The sequence below is a fragment of the Lissotriton helveticus genome, chromosome 6, assembly GCF_964261635.1.
Source record: "Lissotriton helveticus chromosome 6, aLisHel1.1, whole genome shotgun sequence".
NCBI lineage: Eukaryota > Metazoa > Chordata > Amphibia > Caudata > Salamandridae > Lissotriton > Lissotriton helveticus.
The window spans coordinates 2079942174-2079960293 of NC_136067.1; the positions used below are offsets into that span (position 1 = coordinate 2079942174).

The 18120-nt window shown below is 43.1% G+C and overlaps 1 protein-coding gene across 1 annotated transcript; it reads left to right on the forward strand.

The window, feature by feature from the left end:
* Positions 1 to 2786: 2786 nt before the first annotated feature.
* LOC144763015 (olfactory receptor 2D3-like) lies at positions 2787 to 3725 on the forward strand. The gene has a single exon (XM_078648327.1). The coding sequence runs from the start codon at positions 2787 to 2789 to the stop codon at positions 3723 to 3725; it is 939 nt and encodes a 312-aa protein (XP_078504453.1).
* The last annotated feature ends 14395 nt before the right edge of the window (positions 3726 to 18120 follow it).

The following is an 18120-nucleotide window of genomic DNA, read 5'->3' on the forward strand; positions in this document are numbered from 1 at the left end:
AGTACCTCAGGGGTCCTGCCTCAGCCCTACACTCTTCAACGTCTACATGGCTCCACTCACCCCCATCGTCAAACCTATGGCATTAACACTGTGTCATATGGAGAAGACACCCAACTCGTCCTCTCCCTATCCAACAAACCCAACACCCCCAGACACAACTTTCGAGAAGGCATGGAAGCAGTCGCCAAATGGATGAAAAACAGCTGCCTACAACTAAACACCGCAGAAAACACAGTTGATGGACAGAATGTAGAACAATGTCATACATTCACCCCAGTACAAGGATCTGGGCCTAAATCCATCGTTTTTTTGCACTCCACACCACCCTGGGTTAGACACTGGCTATATGCAAATCAGCTCTGACCCTGTGCCTCATGGGAACAGTCCAGTCCGAACTACCAAGCCATGTCTTTCCCAGACCGGAATCAAGCATCCAAGGACCGGTTTCTGGCTATCAGCCTTCATCAGCCTGGATAGCTTGACTCCAGTGGTGTGGAGAGCCTGGGACTCACGTATGAGCATACCCAGCCCACTCGGGGTGAAAATTGCATTAAAATTGCATTAACTGTGTTTTTTGCAACTACAACTAAACACCAACAAGACATAGTTCACATCATGGGCCCAAACCCCCATGCCTGGGACAACACCCGATGGAACCCTGCCCTCAGAAACCTGCCCACCCCCACGGACCACCCACTCAACCTGAGAATCATCCGTGACTCCGAGCTCAAAATGGACTGCCGGATGAACTCCGTCTCATCCTCCTGATTCCACACCCTCCGCCTCCTACGTAAGACCTTCAAATGGATCCCCCTCAAACACAGAAAGACAGTCACTCCCACCCTGGTCACCAGCAGACTCGACTACGGCAATGCACTCCATGCCGTAATAAACAGAATCCTCATCTGCAAGCTACAGAACATCCAGAGCGTCACCGCAAGATTGGTTCTCAACCTGCCAAGACACTGCCCCATCTACCAACACCTGTGCACACTTCACTGGCTCCCCATTGAGACCAGAGTCACCTTCAAGATGTTAAACCACGCACACAAGGCCCTCCACGACACCGGACCAGCATATTGAACAGCCGACTCAATTTCCATGCACCCCAAATGACACTACAATCAGCCCAGCTCTCCTACGCTGTGGTCCCCCGCACCAGAAAGACCATATTGGGAGACTTCCCCTCCTCCTTCCTCGCAGCCAGAGCCTGGAACGCCCTTCCGCTCCACCTCTTCGCATGAAACCTCAAAACCTGGCTCTTCGACAGACCCCCTCCTTGATGGACTGGAACCTGCATCCACCCTCTACCCTCAGCACCTTGAGACCCTTATGGGTGAGTAGTTGCACTTAACAAACGCCTGATTGATTTGATTGATTGAGTCCCGTCTCCACCAACTTTGCCTACTCCATCCCTGTGGTGCCATTGCATGCTTACAGTCCCCACTCACCTGTGTCTCACCTACTGGGAAATCTCTGCCACTCCTTTATATTCCTCCCTGGATGCTTCTGGAGGCTTGATATACATGACCCTTGCTTGGGGTCTCAGGAGTGGGGGGTTACTGAAACAACTACTCCGCTGCTGAGGGCTTCAATGCTAGAATGAGGCCCACTGAATGCAGCTGCAGATTGGGCTTGCGAGCCAGTGTTCTTAAATCTGGGAACCCCACCAGGCAGAGTAATGCAAGATGGCCTTGCGATGCTTGGTACATCTCATATTAGGTTTTGTGTCACTCTGCATCCCTTTGCATGGCACAAGGGTGATGCAAAGCCTTAATAAATGGGGGCTTGATTTTTTTATTACTGATATGCATTACTTGTCAAAACCATTCTCATGTAATCCTGTGAGGTGTGTCTGTATTGAAGTTAATCCTTCTGCATTCAAGAGGTTGAGTGGACAGGTGTGGTAGCATTTGGAATATATTCATATTTATTTATTTCCTTCTTCCTTCCTTCTTTCTTTCTTTTCTTTCTTTCTTTCTTTCTTTCTTTCTTTCTTTCTTTCTTTCTTTCTTTCTTTCTTTCTTTCTTTCTTTCTTTCTTTCTTTTCTTTCTTTCTTTCTTTCTTTCTTTCTTTCTTTCTTTCTTCCTTTCTTTCTTTCTTTCTTTCTTTTTTCTTTCTTTCTTCCATGATTAAATGAATGAATCCAGGTTTTCTGGATGAGGAAACGTCACCCACAGTATGTGGTATGTTTTATCACCCCACCCTGGTAACATGATACAAGGGTGAATTCACCCTCACTTATTGGGGGAGTTTTTCATAAAAGCAGGGAACCAGAAAACGATAAAAGTACCTTAGAATAAGCCTTACGTATTTCCCTTTTTGAATAAGTACCCTATGGAGAGTTAAAAACATATATCCTGGACAATCTAGGTACAAACCACTTTACATCCATTAACTTTCAAACATGTTTCTTTCTGCCCATGCATGTGTTTGTAAAAAGAACAGGGACATTCATTATGGCTATGCAAAGTTCCCTATTAGAGTATACTAAGCGCATCCATACTTGTGCGAGAGGAATCCCCTAGCCTCACCCTAGGTATGCGCCAACCTAGGAAATAGAAGCCAAATCCAGTTACACTGAATTCATAAATAATTCAAGTCTGTAGAAGACAAGAACAAGGATTGCAATCTTGAGTTGACTGCTGATGATGAGATGTCAGCCTTTTGTTAGATAGCAGAGATGGAAGCATGCATTGTATCAGTTTGAATGCTAGCTCTATGCATGATTTATTTACCATGGACCTTTCTGCATTTTCCTACAGCTGAGATCAAGGCGGACACAATGGGGATACATAATGGAAGTGTGATTTCAGAGTTCTTGCTGCTGGGGCTGACTGAGGATCCTAATTTGAAGATCATTCTCTTTGTTTTGTTTTTGGTCATGTACATTGTGACACTCATAGGAAATACCATCTTGATCACAGCCTGGATCCACGATCGTCGCCTTCATACTCCCATGTACTTCTTCCTTGGAAATCTTTCCTTGCTGGACATGTGCTTCTCATCAGTGATTGTTCCTTACTTGTTGGCCCAACTCCTTGTTAGGAGGACAATCAGTTTCAATGCTTGTGCATTTCAGATGTACATAGCATTATTCCTGGGTGGTACAGAGTGTGTCCTTCTAGCAGTCATGGCTTATGATCGTTACGTAGCCATAGTGTTTCCCTTGCGTTACACAGTCATCATGAGCAGACCTGTTTGCATCACACTGGCATCCTGCTGCTGGTTAAGTGGCAGTGTGATGTCACTCCTGGACACATTTTTTACACTACGGTTGCCAATATGTGGGGCAAAAATAATCAACAATTTTTTTTGCGAGGTTCCAACTCTTCTGAAGATGGCGTGTGTGGATACGTTTGCTTCAGAGATGGTCATTTTCTCTGCTGCTATCTTTATGGTATTGATTCCAAGTTTCTTCACTGTCATCTCCTACACCCAAATCATCATCACAATTGTGAGACTTCGCTCCTCTGAAGCTAGATTAAAAGCCTTCTCCACATGCGCCTCTCACCTGATTGTTGTCACCATCTTCTACAGCACCGTCATTTCCATGTATATGAGACCATCCTCTAAAACTTCTGAAAATGAAAATCAGGATAAAATGATTGCAGTACTTTATACTGTGACCCCTCCAATGTTGAACCCCATAATTTACAGTCTGAGAAACAAAGATGTAAAAATGGCTTTGCAGAAACTTACCAGCAGACAAATGTTTCATTAAGTATGTGACATGTTCATCAGTTTAAGGTATGAATAAAATGCTAACCGCGTAGGAATGGAAACAAAGTAATATCTAAAGATCTACATTATCATGCATTCAGTGCCACAACACCTTTTTAGATATAAGATGTTTTATTCCAATCAAAATGTGCATTCACACATGAAGGTGCATCTTGGTTGTCAATGATAAACATAGAAAAATGTGGATGTTTTATTAAATAGAATCATTATAATTACTTATTTATTTTAAATGCAAAAATGATCTTATATTAAGAAATCGTTACTCAATGATGCATGAACACAGAGAAGACAATATAGCTATTAAAGGCCCGCTGAATCGTTAAAGGCCCGAGCCGAAGGCGAGGGACTTTAACGAAACAGCGGGACTTTAATAGCCGTATAGCCCTGCTACAAAGGGCTATAAGGCTATTAGAACATTCTGCCACTAGAGGGCAGAATGTTCTAACAAATTAAACAAAGGATTCTCGAAGCTCGAGGGGATATAAATCCCCTCGAACTTCGAGAAGCCTTTTTAGAACATTGGAATGTTGCTCTGCGGGCCTTTACCGGCCCGTAGAAGCAGGGAGCACCCCATTGTCTGCAATGGATCTCCCAACATTCCAATACTCTAATATAGTTTAGTCCAGTGCACTCCCAGATGCCACGACTTGCACTGCATTGCCTCACTCCATGGCCCAGATTTACAAAAAAAAGTCATGGAACGCAGCACAGCAGCCAAAAGTGCTGCACGCTGTGTTGCATGCCAGGGAGGCAGAAGGAGAGCTCCAGACCTACAGAGATATGGCTTTCTCCTCCCCTCTCCCCAGAGCTAGTGCTGATTTCAGCTGCAAGACACACACCTTAGTTCTATAGTGCTAGGGTGCGTGTCTGAGTTTGGAATACGTGTCGTGCTGCAAGGCTACTCTTTCAGTACAAAATACTAAACGTAGACACACTTTAAAACTTCTCATACTTTGCATGTGTGCTGCACTGTACATCACGTATGCAAAGTTGGGAAAAGAAGGAGAAATAAAAAATGGCTCCTTTTAAATAGGGTCAACGTTTGGTACTAAACCATGGCTACTATTGTTTGCAGATAGGAGTTTGCGTCAAAGGCATGAGTGGTAACAGGAGAACCCCCATGTACCACACAAATAACACTCCTTTTGTGCTAAGTAACGCACAGCAGTGCTTCATGCTACTTTGGTTACTTTCAGATTGCTTTCCTGTGCAAAACAGGAATCTAAGGGCCAGATGTAGGTAATCCATATTTACCGACTCTTAAATACCGAATTTTAACGATTCGGTATTTAAGAGTCGGTAAATATGAAGGGGGGGGATGTAGGTATTTCCAGATGTTGAAATACCGAATCTTTAGAATTCGGTATTTACAGATTCTGTAATTACAGAATCGGTATTGCCCATTGATTCCTATGGGCCTTGAAGCCCATAGGAATCAATGGGCAATACCGATTCTGTAATTACAGAATCAGTAAATACCGAATTTGGCAAGGGTGCAGGGGGTGTCACTTTGACACCCTCTAGCACCCCAAAGACGGGCATGTGTGCCATGTGGCAGACAGACATGCCCTAAGGGCATGTCTGTCTGTCACATGGCTAGGTGTGCATGCACACATGTGCATGCACACCTGAATTCGGTATTTTAACACCCAATTGGATTGTGTGTTAAAATACCGAATTTGTAGGGCCTTTGGGACTAAGAAGAGTCCCACCTACATCTGGAAGGTACCGAATCGGTAAAAATACCGATTCGGTATTTTACAGATTCTGTAAATTTACCGAATCGGTAAATATACAGAATCTGTCAAATCTGGCCCCTACATACCAATTCTTACATACCGCTCGGTAACGGCTGAAAATACCGATTTTCGGCCGTTACCGACCGATCTACATCTGGCCCATAATTAGGAAATAGAATGGTGCTGATTAGCGTCACTTTTGTGATGCTAACCCAGCACAGAATGTTAGTAAATCTACAAACCCATGAAAAGCCACGCACGATGGTTTTATATAGCCTTGTAGATATGGCTATGCCCTGTGCACCACCAAAGCATCACAAAAAGTATATTTTTATCCAGCCTTCGTATTCCCATTGTTACACTAAACTTAGGAGTCCCAGCTTTCTTTTGTAGTTCAAGATTATATTTCTTGCTCCCAGAAATGCTAAGAGGTGGCCCAATTTAATTAAATGCACAAAATAGCCTGAAGCAGTAAAAGCTGATCAATGTTAATTTGTCAGTTTGCCTTACAAGAGATTACATTGCATTCTATTGTTTCAACATCCCAAACATTCATGCATAGAAAATGTAACTCAGTGGTAGCAATGCAAGATGTTGTCACTAAATATTTGTGAATGCCCCATTATTCAGTTGCACACAATGGCTATAAATGATTTCAATAAAAATAACTATGAAAATCTCTCCTCTGACCACAGTGGCTGACAAAAAGGGTCATAAGAAAGTGACATAGATACTGACTGCTGAAATTTGCAGCTAATGGCCCCTAGGTGAAGTGAGATTTGATGTACGATACTATGGTGTTGTGTGAATCATTCTTCAAACAATGATCTGGTTAACAGTGATTTTATCCATTGCACACAATATGTTTACCTGTTTTGCAAATGGGGTCTTCACTTGAGGAGTCCATTGCAGTTGATCAGATTACCCCAGGACAAGTACAGTTGCTCCAGAGGATCTCTTTTGGGTTGGGGGAAGAGGATATGAGTTGAGATGGGGGGGGGGGGGTGGCTAGATATAATTGTTCTGGTAGTGCAGGTGATCAACACTCTTTTAGGCCCTGCCTCTTTCAAGGCATCATCCTCTCATTTTCTGTTCGGTCACATCAATCACACAATGCAATTAAAATTATTCCAAAAGAGTGTTGCATATGGAAACTTACAGAGTGGAAATTAGATTGTTTACGTGACCAGAAAAGCTCTTTAGCTAAGGTCTAGGTGAAGTGGTAAAACATGTTAAGTTATGTTAGTCACCTTATACGCAAACGGAGGACTGGCATCCCGCCAAGCCGGGTTCCGTCCTAGGCACTCGACCGAAGCAGTCGTGGTCGCAGTCTTAGACAATCTCAGAAAGGGCATGGATGAGAACAAGCACCAGGCACTGGTCCTCCTTGATCTCTCCGCCGCCTTTGACACGGTGGACCACACCATCTTACTTACCCGTGTCAAGGCGGCTGGTATCGGGGGATCAGCTCTCGTTTGGCTCTCCTCCTTTCTGAGGGACCGCACTCAGGCGGTTCGGCTAGGCAACTTCACGGCCACTCCTCTCCCCGTCACGTGCGGTGTTCCCCAGGGTTCCTCTCTTTCCCCTCTGCTTTTCAATCTCTATATCTTTCCTCTCATTTTCGCACTCCAGCAGCTGGAGGTCACCGTTTATAATTACGCGGATGACCTCCAGCTCATCTTTGATCTATCCCCCTCTCCTCTCTCTGTCTCTAACTTCCAGTCAACTATGACTTTCATCAGGGACTGGATGAACCACAACCACCTCAAGTTGAACCCGGATAAAACCGAGCTGGTTCTCACGGGTGGTTCATCCAGCCCCTGGAACTCTCTCTTCTGGCCCCCCTCTCTCGGCCCCTCACCTACCCCTTCCACCACAGTCAAAACACTCGGTGTAAAAATAAACAACCAGCTCACTCTCCATTCACAAATTAGTTCCGTGGTATCCTCTTGTTTCCTCACTCTCCGCACTATCCGTTCTATTTCCCGCTTCTTTTCCCCCCAGGCACTCAAGATCATCATGGCCGCACTTGTGATATCGCGACTGGACTACGCAAACGCTCTCTACCATGGTATCCCCGCGTACAGCTTGCGTAGACTCCAGATTATCCAAAACCAGGCAGCTCGACTGGTGTATGGCCTTCCTCGTTATCACCATTCCACCCCCCTTCTCAGGGAGCTTCACTGGCTCCCTGTAAAAGAACGCTCCCTTTTTAAGATCGGCTGTATGGCCTTTCAGGCCCGCCAGGGCACTGCCCCCGCTTTTATCACTTCACTAATCCATTCGTATGTACCTGCAAGGGAACTTCGGTCTTCCTCCAAGTCCCTTCTTCAGACCCCTCGCTTCACACGTAAAAAGTGGGGCGGGGCCAGCTTTTCCACCCTGGCTCCAACCTTTTGGAACTCACTCCCCGATCACCTCCACTCTGCTACTCAGTACCTTCCCTTTCGTAGAGATCTGAAAACGCTCCTCTTCAGCCAGGCTTTCCCTTCTTAAACTCTCTTAATACCTTCTCTTATCCTTTCTTCTGGTCTCTTTCCCTCAGTAGCCAATCCCCCCAGCGCCAAGAAACCGCAAGGTGTACGCTGCGCTCTAGAAATATTTTAAATTAGAAATTAGAAATTATACAATTGGCACTGACCCGTGCATCAACAACTCGAAGGTCACATGCAATATCAGCAGGTGTAAAAATAATGGTACTGCTTCTCCTTAAGTTTGCCTCATTCCAGAGGCATGTGCAGCTCTAATTGTTGACTCACAAATGGCATTATCTACACTTCTGACAAGTGCATGGAAACCACACATAACCTTTATTTAGCTGGATATAGGGCTACATCAGAGTCCAATATGCACTTATGCAGCACTATGGAAACAAACACCCTTGTGTTTGAGTTTATCTTTGACTCCCTTTGATTTCTTCACCTATTTACCACTCCTACCTACACCAGAAAATATGAACATATCACAAATTCATTAAATGTTTGCATACATTATTACTCATTTATCTTAACAATTAATCATAAAGAAAATATTTTATTAAATCCATAAATTTTCCATAAAATCATTAATATACAATATACTCAATCACAATATTGCTCATTCCATTGATCATTTCAAGTTGCACATCTTAAAAAAAATTAGGGAGGATAAGACCAATTATAGTATTGACCTATTTAAGAGATGCATTTTATGAAATAAGTGTCATAGACAATAAATAAAAATACCAGGAGGCCAGTTGCAGAAAGAATCCCGGCAGCCTACGCGGCGGCGCGCGTTTGTGTCAACGCGAGGGCGCCAGGGAGGCGCAATAAAGCGCCGCAGGACCGGCGGAGCAGGGGGAGACACGAAAACCTACCTGGAACACGCCGCAGCTTGCCAGACGCCCACGGTCCACGCCGCCACCGCCAAGAGTCACCTTTCCTGCAGTTTGGTCGCGCCGCCGCTCCGGGACTACGAATCCCGGCAGCCTATGCGGCGGCGCGCGTTTGTGTCAACGCGAGGGCGCCAGGGAGGCGCAATAAAACGCCGCAGGACCGGCGGAGCAGGGGGAGACACGAAAACCTACCTGGAACACGCCGCAGCTTGCCAGACGCCCACGGTCCACGCCGCCACCGCCAAGAGTCACCTTTCCTGCAGTTTGGTCGCGCCGCCGCTCCGGGACTACGAATCCCGGCAGCCTACGCGGCGGCGCGCGTTTGTGTCAACGCGAGGGCGCCAGGGAGGCGCAATAAAGCGCCGCAGGACCAGCTTCGCGGGACGCGAGCGGGATGCCCGGAGCTAAGCCCGGGCAAAGGGCGGGCCCTCTACGGCCCTCATCGGCACTAGGAGGCCAGGCTAGGCCATCCCTCTAAATTCTACCCTTGTGCTCTAGAGACCATTTCCTTTCTGCAAAGCGGACAGCAGATAAAACATCTCTACGAACCAGGAAATAAGTCCATTGGAAACCTGCACAAGGCATTGACGTAAGACTTTTTTGTTTTAAATATTGAAATTAATACCTTGTTTTTTATCGGGTTGTGGGTGTAAAACTATCACACATTGTGCATAATAATGCCTAAAAAAATTCATCGTTTGGTATCTGAAACTCCTAAGAACACTATGGAAAACTATCTTGTTCAAGTGGTTACCCAGATAAACAGCAAGCGCAGACAATCATTGGGTTTGTCCCAGTCACCTGTTCTCCATTCTCTGAGCCCACCTACATCCTCACAGTCAAACGAGTCCTTGCTATTGGATTTTAATAGTGATGTACTTGAACCAGCTCCTTCATCAAATGTTGATATTGATATCAGTACAACGAATGCGCCGGACATTGAACAACATGCGGACAACGAGTTAGATGCACAGGTTGTCATTGAGGTTGTAGATAATGATGAAAAAGAGGAAGTGGTGGATGAAGTACCTGCAAAGCAGTCTGCAAGGGCAGTTAGAGCCTGTCGCAGATTACAAAACAAACGTGGAGGGCCACGCTCAGGAAAAAGCAAGGCTATACCACAGCAACATCCACAAAGTACCCATCAGAACAATGAGGAGAACAATTCGAGGGAAACAATGGACGAGGACCTATTGTCACGAATAGCGGAGCTGTTAGAAATTAAAATTCAGACAATTATCAAACCACTTATTAGCAAGATTGATAAACTTTCTGCAGAGATAAAGAAATTGGGAGGTACTCAAAATGTATTATCAGATGCCATAGGAAATGTTTTAAGTAATGTTAATAACGGCCATGATTGCTCAAAGGAAGATAATGAATCTGGGTCAACATCAGATATTATGCCACCAGGGCCAACTCTTTTAGAATGCCCACAAACCAGCCATATTGTTCATGACTTGCCACTAGAAGCCCCCCTGTTCAATTAGTTGAGCCATCACATGACACAGTGCCCCTGGCGATAGAAGATAACTCTACACAATTTGTAGTTGAAGCATCACCACTAGTGTTAGTGTTAGCTAATACACCCATCTTACCACCGGGTCAAATTGAGTCAGCCTCGTCGCTAATAAGCAAGGCATTATACTGGCTGTCAAAAAATCTGCGGATAGCCCAGGGGGGGGAACAACGGCTGGCCGACGAAATTAAAATGGCAAGGAGGGTTGGATGGATAGGGAAAAAACAAAAGAAATGGAAGGGCGATTGTGTGATACTAACTTTCGCAACTCCATCTGCTCTTCCTGACATTCTATCCAACATACTACCACCACAAAGAAGAAGTAGTTCCATAATCCCCTTCACATTGGAATTCTTTTATAATGATTCGCAAAAAGCCAACAACCATAAGCCCCTGAAACCAGCTTGGCTAGCGAGAGAAAATGGATGGGATGGGGGACCTACAATGTGTGATACAAACCATGTCTCTAAAGATAGGACTGGCCCATGGCATGTCAACCAACACAATATTCCCCGTCATATTACCCCAGGACAAAATTTGAATTTAATGGGTAGACGAGGGCTTGGTATACCACCAAACAATTGTGGGATTTTATGTACCGTTGGTTACAATGGAGGATGGCCAGGTATGCAACAGCGTCTATTGTACCCTAATACCCCAGCATGTGTAGGTAATGGTAATTATAATGGAGGATGGCCGGGTACCTACCTGAACCCACCGTTCCCTACCACACCTACACCTAGATGGAATGCACCTACAAATGGTTGGGGTTTTGGGGCTCCATCTTACAACTGGGGAGTTAGTACCTCTAATAGGTTTGACGCTCTAGCTGGTTTATCCGATTGCGATTGACTTGATGGAGGGGCTTTGATAAAGTCATGTGGTGTAAATCATATACATTCTGGTCTGCCCCCTGTAGTTGCACCAAAACAGATTGCACTCGCTGAAAACCCTCAACAGCCAATGCATTCTGTAGACTCAATGGAGCGAACACTACATTTAGATGCCAATGGATCAACAACTCCGCAACTGGTAACAATGGAATCAGGGGCTTCGGAATTAACTAAAATCATCTGTTGGAATATTGCAGGCCTGAAAAAGAATCTTTCAGATCCGGCCTGGCATGATTATCTGGCTAGTGGGGATTTAATTATGTTTCAGGAAACTTGGGGGCTTGAGAACTTCTTTAAGGTTAACTATAGATCCTTTTTCATCCCCGCAGTAAATACAAACGGGGGAAGACCTTCTGGCGGCCTAACAATTTGGGTAAAAATTACAAGAGGCCTGTCTTTCAAGCAAATTGATATAAATAACCCCGACCTGTTATTACTTGAGTTAAAAAACACTATGGGCTGCAGCATTTACGTGATCAATATCTATAGTAGACCACATCGATCATGTACAGAATCATCAGTTGTAACACACTTGAGTAATATTGTGACAGGGTTTGATCAAAATGCAAGAATAATTATAGGAGGTGACTTCAATAGAGGGTTTGAACCTATCATAGGTTTAGAAGACATCTATAAGGATGAGGATGGTGCCAACAACATTCCTTTAGTTGATACAAATCACAAAGCACCCTGTACAGTGAGTGCTTTACAACTATTGAATTTAACTCTAGAATCAGGCCTACGTGCCTGTAATGGGCGGTTGCCATCAGACTCCCCCAGTAAACCAACATTTACTAGAGGGGTGACCTACAGCCACTTAGATTATTTGTTGGTTTCTTTAAACATATGGCCTATGATCATCGATTTAATGGTGGATGATCGTACAGAGAGTGATCATTATCCCCTGATTCTATCTGTACAGACCCAGATTTTTATAACCCCTGATAAAAGGGTTAGTAACACAGTACCCTTGTCACAGGACCCTCTAGTGGCAAACAACCGTAGATCCCTGAAGTGGCCAGTGGTATTAGACAATACAAAAATTATTAGCCAAATCTACAACGTATTTGTGAGGCACATGTCTGCCCTCTTAGGGAATAGTATTGTCATCCAAAGTCCGCTTTTGGTAAAATCCCATGAATATCTAATTAACCAACTTGGCGAGATCTTGAGCAGGGCGGTAAAGAGATCACAAAACGTCCAGAAAGGTAAACAAGCCGGGATTACTTGGTACAACCAGAAATGCCGGAAAGCTAAAACAGATCTAATCAAAGCGGTTAGGGGGGACTCAGCGGATATTGTGAGAACAAAGAGAGCTCAGTATAAAAGAACCCTGCAAATGGCCAAAAAAGAGTGGGATGAAAGGGTTTGGTCAGATCTGTTGGATGCATGCAAGTGCAGAGACCAGACTTCCTTCTGGAGCCTCATTGCTAGAGGTACCAGGGGGGCTACGGAATGCAAAGATAAATTTCTAGAGGAGAAAACATGGGTTGACCATTTTACTTTGCTTTATTCTTGTGAAGGTCAAAGCGTGACTGAAAGCTGGGATAGTTTACAGCCTTCCTTTGTAGCCCATGACACACCTCTTGTCTTTTCTTTGTCAGAAACAATTTCAGCAATCAAGGCAGTTAAGACAGGGAAAGCCCCAGGCCCTGATAAAATACCAGGTGATCTTTGGAAACACGAAAATTATATTTGGGCTCCATCAATTTACTATCCAATGAAATTGTTTGTGGAGCTCCTGTCCCAGAAACCTGGAAGGGGGCGGAGATTGTAGCACTGTTCAAAAAGGGGGATAGGTCAAATCCTTCACATTATCGGCCTATCAGCCTAATTGACGTGTTGCAAAAAGTTTTTGCCCGACAAGTTCTGGGTCGGCTTACCTCTTGGATTGAAGAACACTTTATTTTTACAAAATATCAGGCAGGTTTTAGATCAAAGATAAGCACTATAGACCAGGTTTTTAGATTTTTATGTTTAGTCTGGAAATACACGATTATAAGAAGTTCCCATATATACGTGGCATTTGTAGATTTGAAGGCAGCTTTTGACATGGTTCCAAGGGAAGCCCTATGGAAGACACTAAGTAAGATGGGTGTCCCTGCAAATATCCTTCAAATTTTAATTAGACTTCACGAGAATAATTATGCACGAGTCAGATGGGGACCTAATGGTGAAGTTAGCGAGAAAATAAAAATAGCAAAAGGGGTAAGGCAGGGGTGTGTAATGGCACCTACCTTATTCTCTTTGTACGTTAATGACATCCCCGAAACTCTTTTGGGCTGCGAGCATGACTCTCCCAAATTGAGCGGGCAAGCCGTTCCGGCACTGTTGTTTGCAGACGACACGATTTTAATTTCTCAGACACCTAGGGGACTCCAAAACCTTTTAAATACTTTTAGTTTGTATTGTCATGACAAGGGATTAGAAATTAATTCCTCTAAAACAAAAGTCATGACAATCAACCCTCATAAAGGTTTCAATAAGGTCTTTAAGATAAATAATGAACCTATTGAAGAGGTCCCCAATTTTAAATACCTGGGCATTATTTTAGACAGTCACGTCACATGGAAGACGCAATTGGAGAACTCAAAACTAAGGCTGACCCAAAATCAGTGTCCGATTTTAAAGAGGCATAAGAATAGCCATTTTAAAGCAGTCTCACCAGCTATTGAACTATTCAAATATAAAGTACAATCATCCTCACTTTATGGTGCGGACCTTTGGGCTTATGCCTCAAAGGATACTTTTCGAGTGAGGGAAAACTCGTTTATTAGGCAACTTCTAGGGATTCCAGGGTCAACACCACTGACACCAGTATTATGGGACCTTAATTTTAGACGTACAGATGACTATGCTTCTCTTCGTCCGCTCCTTTATTGGATCCGTTTATGGTCCGTTGAGGAGCTGACAGATTATAGAGAAGCATTGAAAGAGATATTGGCCATAAGGAATAGTACGCATTTGCCATGGTTAGAGTACGTCAAGAAATGGTTTGAAAAATTAGGGTTAAGTGACTTCTGGTTCGATTCTGATTCCCTCACAAATAGTTCAAAAAAGATTTTGAAGCAAAGGTACTGGGATTATATTAGAGACTCAGTGTTATTAAACCCCAGAACAGGGACCCTAACTTCGAAATTTTTCGAAATTAAAATGACTATGTATTTAGAGCCCCTTATGGATGAAATCTACCCCCCACTTGCCAAAAGCCTATATCTAAAGTTCCGGGATGGTATCTTACAATTAAAAGAAAGGACAACCAGCTGGACTTGTAATAAGGGGTTGGCCGGGGCCGCTGGCTCTGATATATGTGAGCTATGCGAGATGAGGTTGAAAGAGGATGAGTCCCATGTTTTATTTATATGCCCAGCTTACCTAAGAGCCAGGAAAAAATGGCTCAAGCCAATCTGTAAAAGGCTAGGCTTCAGACAAATTAAGGTTGGACTTAGAATTTTTAAGGGTGACACTGCACAAACGATTGTGTTCAGCCTAAGTCGTTTTCTCCTATGTGTAGCCTTGATTAGGAGGATGAAAAACCTAAAAACTTAAAAACCTAATGGAATAGGCTACTTTACCATGTTTTTACGTTATTGGTCAGCTGCTATATGTTGTTGCTTACTGTCCTGATGTGTATTCTCCTTTTTAACAAAACAGTTAAATAATTTTTTTATTAAACTCGAATATTTAGTGTTCTGTATACTGGAGGGGCCAACCACGATCTAGTCAATCAAATGGATGGCTTGGAAAATGAACTGAATTTTAGGTATTTTATGCAAAGGAAATGTGTTGATATTCTACCCGCTGCTATTGTTTCATTATGTATTATGATGTGTTTATATTGTTACATGATGTATTATGATTGTATGTTTGTATCTTACAAGGTTTTTTAAACCGAATAAAGACTGAAATTTAAATTGAGAAAGATTTTTACTTCTTCTGATACCTACTACACAACATCAGAGTTTGAGGAAGATAAATAAGGCAGACAGGAAGATCAAAGGTGGTCAATCAAACAACCCAAATCCAGTTAGGGCAGCCAGTATGTTTTAGATTGCTACAAGTTGAGACAAATTAACAAACACCAAGGAAGGGGGAGATGACAGTCTCAGTATCAAAATGGAGGTCAACCAAAGTAGGAATACATGGCAGTGAGGAGTGATAACAAATGTGATAAAAATGTAAGGAGATATCTTTAAAAAACAACATATAATGAAATAGAAGATACTCTATCAATTTTATTGCAGTAATCAGACTCCCATGTCTCCTGCCCAAAAAACTTAGTACCTATATTGGACCACTTTGCAGTGGATGTACAGCATTGGAAGAGATTGCTGTTCTTCCTAATGTTTAAGGTGATGACGCTGCACCAGATGTTGTATGTCCTCCAAAACACTTCATACCGTACATCCAACTATTTTTCTGAAGAGCCTCAACTTCATCTACTCTATGGAACATGAGCCCACCCTGCATAGCCCTCCAAAGAATCACACATGGAGTATATGATGAGGGGATTGGCCTCCCAGACATTATAAAATACTATTGGGCCACACAAATTGCAGTTGTTAATGACTGGATGTTCACCGTCGGGTGATGACCCAGTGATCAGATTGCAGAGGTTCTTGTGGGGAGGTGCAGGCTACCAAGTGGTACTCTTTAAATAATCCACATCTATTGTGCTTCTGCCTCAGACCCTGTTTATGGCGCAGACTGGAGGGCGGTGAAGGCACTTTTAGGGTGGAAAGGGAAACCAACGGAGATGAACTCGCTGTCCTAGGTTCATATATGGAAAACTCCTGTTGTCACACTTCTTATTTTGTAGTCTAAAAGTGTCCTGGCTGTGTGTATTCTGACAATAACAAGAGATGTTTAACTTGTCTGAAAGATAATCACACATTGGGGTGTGAAGGCACTGTAAGTGATGCAGCTGGTTTTGAAGATGTGTGGGCCGGCAAAATGAGCCATTAGGATTGAGGTGAGCACAAATGATACATTCATCAAATCATAGCCCATTTTTCTATCAACTAAGGAGTCATCTTCAATTCCTTTATATGTCGATCAAGTAGTAACATCTGCCCCACCAGTAGAAAAATGGTTGAATATAATTTATAATCTGCAAGAAGAGACTAAGGACCTGTTTTACGGTTCGCCTTACTACAAGTGTCATAGGATGTAATGCACTTATAATGAGGTGGGCAGGATGTCTGTCATTTTCGTGAATGAGCAATTTGTCTACCAAACTCTACATTTCACCCTACAACAGCATTGATGAAAGCCAAATAACAGTATAAGAAATATGGTGAGAAGTATTGACATAAAACCCCAACTTATTTGCCTGGTGATGCAATTTCACTTTCTACTAAGCTTGTGCATTTGCAGAGGAAATTATAATGTTAACACTGCTTTATTGGTCCATTTTTTACAGCAAGATGTTCAAATGATTCAACTCTGAAACTGGCTTTGCCAATAACAAATATGTTTGACTCAGAATTTAATTTGGCTGTTTTGAAACTGATGAAGACTATTTCATTTATTGTAGTGGGTTTCAATCAAGAAAGTGAAGATAAGAGCATTTTAGACATGTTAACATATACTACAATATTTAGTGAACTGGAAAGGATTTAACCCAGAAAAAAGATCTTGGGATAAATGTTATGGTTCCTCCCCAGACAAAGCCCAGCACCGGGATTGTGCCTAGATGGAGGAGGGGCAGGGGGTTGTCAGGAATATCAACATGGAATGCATTACTTGCAGCCAGAGTAGATGAGGGTTCATCACAGGAGCCAATCAAAGTATATGGACATATACATTAGGTTCACTTATAATTTCTCAAATTATAGTTATTTTGGACAATTTCTGGTTACATTTTATTAATATTGAATGCAGATTTTAGTAACTTTCTAGTCTGTTAGATGGAAGCTGAAATGGTGAGTGTCTGATATATCTGTCCTATAGCAAGAGAGCGCGCACATAATTACAATCTTATGTCAAATGATAACAAACACAAACTAGCCTGTAACATCCATCTTTAAACTCTAGTATATCAAGGCACGTACCTGAAAGAACCTCGTTTCCCAAAGGCTACATTGTCGTCTGCTGGTGCCTCCTGCATTTTGAAGGATAAATCATGCTATGACTGTCCTCAAAAATGGTCTTGTTGTTGTATTAATACCATGTTGTGTAGAGCATGTGTTACTACTGCGCTTTCAGAACATGTGTCACTACCTCATAACACATCGGACACTGTCTCTACAGAGTCATTTTCGTGCGCTTCACTTTTCTCACAAGCAAATTCCCAGACCTTCATAACTTAGTCTCTCTTCCCTCTCTAACAGTGTTTGGGAACCAATACAACCCAGAGACATTTTTGGCATGTAGGATATTTTACATGAATACCAGCCAATAATTTGCGGCCTGTATCAAACATTTAGGGCCAGATGTAGGTCGCCCAATACCGGTCGGTAACGGCCAAAATTACCGAATTTCGGCCGTTACCGACCGGTATTGGTCTTTTTAGATGTAGGTGGCATTTTTGTAGGATTTGGTATTTTACCGAATCGGTAATTAAAAGATTCGTTAAAATACTGAATTCTTAACATACCGATTCAGTAAATTACCGAATCCAGGAAGGATGGAGCACTCAAGTTAGTGCATTCCTCAGTTAAGGATTTGTTATTTACCACCAACTAGAAGTTGGTGGTAAATAATGAAAACCTTTGAAAAATGCTTTTTTTTTTTTGCTTTTCCAACAGTGCCATGTTGCAGACATACATGCCCTTAGGGCATGTATGTCTGCAACATAAGCACCCATTCACAATTGAGGGGTGCAACAGGTTGTCAAAGTGACATACTGC